Source organism: Oryzias melastigma, linkage group LG24, assembly GCF_002922805.2.
Source record: "Oryzias melastigma strain HK-1 linkage group LG24, ASM292280v2, whole genome shotgun sequence".
NCBI lineage: Eukaryota > Metazoa > Chordata > Actinopteri > Beloniformes > Adrianichthyidae > Oryzias > Oryzias melastigma.
The window spans coordinates 16,690,950-16,698,007 of record NC_050535.1 but is presented as its reverse complement, the minus strand read 5'-3'; the positions used below and the strand labels follow the sequence as shown (position 1 = coordinate 16,698,007).

General features: G+C 32.5%; 1 protein-coding gene across 3 annotated transcripts; it reads right to left on the bottom strand.

Annotated features, from left to right (window-relative positions):
• Positions 1–689: 689 nt before the first annotated feature.
• LOC112157844 lies at positions 690–6,973 on the bottom strand. 3 transcript variants are annotated; one of them, XM_024290884.2, is made up of 7 exons: positions 6,871–6,973; positions 6,254–6,354; positions 5,288–5,409; positions 5,147–5,204; positions 4,952–5,062; positions 4,168–4,371; positions 690–1,712 (listed from the first exon to the last, which is right to left on the bottom strand). In XM_024290884.2, exons 2-7 carry the CDS (start codon positions 6,312–6,314, stop codon positions 1,483–1,485), a joined length of 786 nt encoding a protein of 261 aa, XP_024146652.1. In that variant the 5' UTR covers positions 6,315–6,354; positions 6,871–6,973; the 3' UTR covers positions 690–1,482. The 3 variants fall into 3 exon arrangements, with proteins under 3 accessions (XP_024146652.1, XP_024146651.1, XP_024146650.1); XM_024290883.2 differs by having other exon boundaries at positions 4,168–4,359; positions 6,254–6,323; positions 6,871–6,965; XM_024290882.2 differs by having other exon boundaries at positions 6,254–6,323; positions 6,871–6,962.
• Between the last annotated feature and the right edge of the window lie 85 nt (positions 6,974–7,058).

The window sequence follows — 7,058 nt, the reverse complement described above, 5'->3', positions numbered from 1 at the left end:
AAAAAAAAAAAAAAAAAAAAAACACGCAACTTCAATGTAAAAACCTACAAGAGGCAGTGCAAAGCCCGATCCCTGATTAAATGTGATTACTGAATGCGGAAGAGCTGGTGGGGTCCGGCAACAATGTGCGGTGGCTGATGGGAGTTGTAGTTCAAACATCAAACATTGAGAATAAGTTAATATTGAGGAGATGGCTCTCTCTGGTGGTCGTAGGGGGAGACAGAAATGTTTTAAATTACACATAAAACACATTTGCTTGTTAGTATTAGTTTTAGAGCCATTTTTACAAGGGAAAACAATGTTTAAATCACAAATTTAAAGTTTTAAACTTACAATAAAAACACTGCAACTGTTAATTGAGAATAAAGACATATTTATTACTTTAAAAGTCATAGACACAATTTCTGACTTTTGTCTAATACATTTACATGTTTTAAAGTCATAAATGTATGACTTTAAAATTTGTAAATCTATGAAAAGTCAAACATTTATTAGAAAAAAAATAATTTATAAACAAAAAACACCAACGCTGTGTTTACCAAGATGGAAGACATGGAGCATTTTGTGAATCTTTATTACCGGATTGGTTTCAAAAACAGACATTCTGAACCTTCAAATAAGTCATTTCTGGGGTTCGGTGTCGGTAATGTGGAGTTTCATGTGAGAAAGAAGGAGCTCAGAGACAAACGTTTACAGGACCACCACTTTATTCTGGCTTATCATTCACGCCCAGAAGTCCATCTGTTACCTTACGTCACTGTCCTGTCCACAACGGGACTAAATACAGAAACGTCCCATATTAACAAAAAATTACACAGATAAATGAAAATAGTCTGTTGTATTAGCATTAGAACATTTAAAATAGCGAATACTGAGCCTTTATGATTATTTATTTCCAAAATAATTTTGCAGAGCCATCAGTCCAGTTTCTCACCACACTGAATTCCTTTTAGGGGTCACAGGGCTGCTGGAGCCTATCCCAGATGGGTATACTTTGGACAGGTTGCAGACACATCATACATTTAGAGATCATATTATTGCAGGAATTACAGGAAAAAAAACAAGTATAGAAAAAACATTTAGACACTTAATTTAAAAGAATTTTATTGTTAATAAGCAGAAAAATGATAAAAAATTACCTAAAAAACATGAAATACTTTTCCCTTTATAACAATCCTGATGAATGAGCAAATACTTTTCTGAAGCACTCCAAGATATTTCTTACCATGTTGAAAAAAATAACTCACTCCAATACAACACTTGAACATTCCTTTTTGTTGTAAATATGGACAAAAATAAAAATCCAAGTGTCTCATTTAGTTTTGAAGAAGATCTTAGTATAAAAGCTGTCTGTGCCATTAATAATTTTTTGGGGGTGAATTAGTATTACTTAACTTTACGTAGTTAGTTTAATTAACTGTGCTACCAAAGCTGACAACACATCAGACTTGATCAAGTGAAAAGACATCCACCGCTCTGATTTTAATAGTTTGATCCAGAGTTTTGTGAACTGTGATGCTTCATCAGTTCCTCCTTTAACTCAATGACAGCTTTGTTGTTTTGTTCACACCTCAATAAACCGTTCTGTTTCTGATGGTAGAAAACATGGACCTCCAAGACAATGTTAGGAAAACCAGTGGATATTCCTGTAGGGTGAGTTTTTTTTTGCTCTTGGGAGAAATGCATCATGACTAAAATGACCGGATCACTACCTATGAAGAGAACAAAAACAACAGGAGGAAAATATGTTAAAGATTTTATTCATAAGAAGGAAGCTTCCACTATGCACAGACACATCTATTAGATAACTAAATCAAGACTATTTCTGCTAAAGATATGTATTATGACACAAATTCATAGAAGTCTATTCACATCACAGCTTAGATCTCTTACCCACAATGCTTTGTGGGCCCATCATGCCTTGCCTGTTGTAAACAAGCCATTTGGGTGGTTTCTTTCTATCGCACACATGATGTCTATCAGTTATCTAATAGACATCTATTGTGAATTTTACTAACAATTCTATTTTGTTACTCTATACGTCTACAAGTAGATGTAAAGTAGACCTCTATATGCAGATATATTCCAGAACACTATAACTAGTAGTAGTAGTATGTTTTTTATTTCATTTTCAAAGCACACAAAAGGAGTTTTACAATAATCTTGTTTTTTTTTTTTTAAAAAAAGTGAAAATGAAAAAGGAAAGAAAGAAGAAAACTTATTGTCTCTGCCCCATTTAACCAAGTCAGTAAATAATTTCAGTCAACAACAAAATTAAGCAAACAGAATAGACAAATAGTAAAAGAAACAAACACCAAAAATAGTAGGGAAAAAAGTAGTAATATTAACAAATAAAAAAAAAACAATAAAATAAAATAAAATAAAATAACCAAATAAAGTAAATACCTCATAAACCCCTTTTTTCACTATTCTCTTTTTCCCTTCTTTCCTATTAAGCCTGTTTTTAATGACTGTTTGATTCATATGATGTGAGCATTTGTTTTTTCACAGTTTTTTTAAAAGTAATAATTGAATGAGATTCTTTTATAGATTTTTCTAGAGTATTCCATAATCTAATACCCTGCACTGAAACACTTTTTTCCTTCATTTTGGTTCTAAATTTATTGGTTTTAAAAATGTCATGCCCTTTTAGGTTATAATTGCTCTTTCTTTTTTCAAACTTCTTTTGTATGTTATGTGGTAAACTTCTGTGATGTGCTCTGTACATAAGTTTTAATATGGAATGATTTACAAAGTCTTTAAGTTTTAATAGTTTTAGTTTTATAAACAGAGGTGTAGATGGATCCAGATACTTACTCCCAGTAATGATTCTTATTGCTCGTTTTTGTAACACAAATATTGAATTTATTGATTTCTTGTTAGCATTTCCCCAAATTTCTATGCAGTATGTCAGGTATGGTACAATCAGTGAATTATATATGAGGTATAATGATTTTTCGTCTAGTGACCATTTAACCTTATATAACAGTGCTATTGTTTTTGCTATTTTAGTTTTTATGTAGTTGATATGAGATTTCCAGCTTGTTTTATCGTCTATGATCACCCCTACAAACTTGGTTTCTTTCACTTGTTTAATTTGAGAACCTGCAATTTCTATTGAGAAGTTAGTATTTATCTTATGGTTGCTAAATATCATCAGATTTGTTTTTTCACAATTTATCTATAGTTTATTTGTATCTAACCATTTTTTTATTGTTTCCAACTCCCTTTGGATTAATTCCGTCATTTGTTTTATGTCGTCACCCACATAATAAAACGTAGTGTCATCAGCAAATAAAATACATTTTAAGAATTTGGATGCACTGGTGATGTCATTTATATAGACGTTAAAGAGTTTGGGGCCCAAGACTGAACCTTGGGGTACCCCGCATGTTAATGAACTTAATGTGGATTTCATGTCATTTATTTGTACAAATTGTTTTCTGTTTGATAGGTAGCTGGTGATCCATTGCAGGGTGACTCCTCTGATGCCATATTTATTCATTCTTTCCAGTAATAGTTTGTGGTTTATGATGTCAAATGCTTTTTTAAGGTCAATGAAAATGCTAATGAGGTGTTTTTTTTGGTCAATGGCTGTGGATATTTCTTCTGTTAACTCCATTAGTGCCAGTGTTGTGGAGTGATTTGTTCTGAACCCGTCTGACTGGTGTTTAATGTACCCTCTTTGGCTAGGAATTTATCTAGTCTGACAACAAATAGTTTTTCCAATATTTTAGAGAATTGTGGTAGCAGGGATATTGGTCTGTAATTAGATAGTATGTGCTTATTTCCACTTTTATGAATGGGTATTATTTTTGCAGTTTTCATCCGGTCAGGAAACGTTCCAGATGAAAATGATAAATTGCATATGTAGGTGAAAGGTTGCACAACATGTTCAATTATGTTTTTATCAATGTCATATCTATGTTATCACAATCGGTAGATCTTTTGTTCACGTATTTCTTCACTAAGTCCATTACTTCCTCTTTAGTGACAGCGTTTAAAAACATGCTAACATGATAACTAATGTCCTTTAGACATTTCCAGTATGCATATATGGTATCTAATAAATAAAATATAAATTAACAATATAGAATATGACCAGAAATGTATAAACTCAAATGGTTGAAGATTTTTTTACCATTCTAACTGAAGAAAGTGACATACCTGGAACCCTCTTCATGGCTAATACAGCATCTGTTCCTATCCGAGTTCCAACAGGACAGAAAACGATGGTGATGCAGCTTTCTTCATCATTTCCCTTAATCAGATTTAATCCTGAACTCTTAATTTGCTCCAAAATCTGATCATGAGCTCCAAAGGTTTTATCACTGACCACCATCTTGTACTTCACTGTTGCTGGAGAAGACGCTAAAGACACAAAAGTGAAAATCTTGAAATAAAACGTAACCTTGAAGCAGAAAAATATTTGACAGAATCTACTGATAAAGAGCAACATCATTGAAAGTAAAGTATTTCAATAAAAATATTGATGTTAAATGTTACTTTTAATTTGGTACTTTGGATTATAGGAAATCTACAGCATTTTTCACTTAAAAATTGCAAGATTACAATAGAAGCTTGTTAGGTTTTTTTGGCAAATTAATTCTACATTTTAAAAAAATGACCTTAAGTTAAAAAAGTGAAACATACTATAATACCATAAAAAAGTCCATTGCTTACAGTGTTACAAACAGATGGAAATTCAAAATTTAAATAATTAACGAAGTCTGAAAGTACAACGGACACAAGAATTACATGTACAGTATTACACATAACTGGAGTTTTATGTAAACAGCTACTGTCATATTCTTCACTGTGTACGAGATAAATGAAAGTATAAAGATCTAGAGTGTTTGGAGCTTTATCCAAACACGCTTAATTTATTTTGAGGTACAAATTAAAAATATTTTATAACAAAATTTGATAATGAGTATTTCAAAATCCATACTTTTGTTGATGTCCTTTGGCTTGTTATAACGAGCTTCAAGGACGGTCTGCATCACCTCCAGCTGATCCTTTATGTTCTTTATCCATTCAAAGCACTCAGCTATCACAACATCTGGGGGAAGAGAATATCAGAACATTTGATCAGATGATAGTTCAGATTAAGAAAATTCAAAGTGAAAGTGACAAGTGGACACACTTCTGAGAGTGTCTTGTGGGATCAAACCAAGTTTTTCCTGGCACTGACGTGTTCGCTTCTGTTTCAGACAGGAAAAAAAGGGTGAAATAACCTTCCACATGGATGTGTTTGCACGTGTGGAATAGATTCAGATGTTCCCACCTGCTTATGAATTATTTCAAAGATGGTCTTCCTCAGCAACAGGTTCTCTTGTCCAGGGAACAGCTCGTGCAGGTCTTCTGGAGTCAGGGTCCGGATCTCCGAGTCAGTCCGGAAATCTGCCTCTGAAAATACCAGGTTTGACTGAATAATAAAAGCATGAATAAAATATAGAGGCGGGGCCAAAATATCCTTGGATATTAAGACGGAAGTCTGCAACCTGTGGCTCTTTAATCCCTCCATTTTGTCTCACTGATGAAATAAAATTACAATGTTTTTAATTTTAAAAAGTAACTGTAAAGTAAAACTATGAGGTGAAGTAGTAGAAAAGCACAGAAAAAGTACAGTAAATTAACTGAAACTTTATTTAACCCATTCACAACAGTTAAAGACCGTATGCAAGTCTTTTTTTGTTTTGTTTTTTTGCACTGTGTACCACAGAAAATCATTTGGAGCGTCACTAAAACCAACTAGAATTCATCATTTTGGGTCCGGATTATAAGGTGGATTTTCTCATTTTGACAAAATTCAAGGATTTTAATATAATTAGAAAAACGTAATTAGCTCTAATTTAATTTTAGTCTGTTCGATTTGTAAATTTCTGACTGAGATGCTTTTTTAAAAATAACTACCTACCACTGCATTTGCTGCAGGAAATCAGTCTTTTGTGACATAGTGTCTTTTATTTTGAAATGAACCTCTGTCAAACGTTATGTTATTTAACTGTTTCATAATTTAAAAAAAGCTATTTTCTCTTTACGTTTGTTTTATTGATGCCAAAATTATTATTTTTAATTTATCATAATAGAAGAAATACTGTACAAATCAATATGTATTTTTCTAAATAGTTAACTATTAGAATTGTTCAGAGAAATAAACCCAAATGCTCTTTAAGTGTTGAAGGTTGCAGACCTTTAGTTTAAGAGCACAGGTGACTCATTCAGTCTGAAATCAATAAAAGTGACTTACTTCTCAGTTCAGAAGCTGCGCATGCGTCGTACTTTTCTATTTCCTTAAGGAGCGTCGACATTGTTTCGCCCTTTAAACGGTGAAGTCCCAGTTAGTTTTACCTGTTATAATGTTAGATAAATAAATTATTATTATTTTTTTCAGTATTATAAAAACAAGGATAGATAAAAGAAACACCGAGAGGAGAGACTTTAAAAATAATTCAATTCAATTCAATTTTATTTATATAGCCCAATATCACAAATTCAATTTGCCTCATTGGGCTTCATGCCTGTAGTTTTTACAGATGCACAGATGGAGTCATAAAATATGCACAATAGGTAAAAACTAAACAGACTATAAAGAACGGTCATCCCTGTCCTTAGACCCTCCCTCGCGGTAAGGAAAAACTCCTAAAAAAACCTGAGTCAGGAAAAAAGAAGAAACCTTAGGGATTCCCACATGAGGGAGAGATCCCATCCCAGGACGGACAGGCGATACCAGAACGGTTAAAAATAAATAAATATAATAAATAAATAAATAAATAAAACACGACAAATTGAGCTAAATTAAGAGTCAGAGCTTAATATTATGATTTGTTCTAAGCTTAAAAAATAATAAAAGCAATAATGACTTACTATGTAGCTTAAATTTGCAGACATAAAATGTCAACTGGCCGTTTCGAGAAAGTGAAACTGATTTCTGAATCGTGCCCGGTCGTGACGACACAGTGGGAGGAGCTTAAGAATTTAACTGAGACAAAACTCAAAACAAACGCTTTCCAGGAAGATATATACATATTTTAAATGTAATTACACATATAACA

Coding starts and splice junctions, on each gene's coding strand:
- LOC112157844 (XM_024290882.2), bottom strand. CDS start 6,894: ATGTCTGCAAATTTAAGCTACATA. Junction 6,324..6,870: donor CTGCAAATTTAAGCTACATA/GTAAGTCATTAT, acceptor CACCGTTTAAAG/GGCGAAACAATGTCGACGCT. Junction 4,372..4,951: donor GCCAAAGGACATCAACAAAA/GTATGGATTTTG, acceptor TTGTGTCTTTAG/CGTCTTCTCCAGCAACAGTG.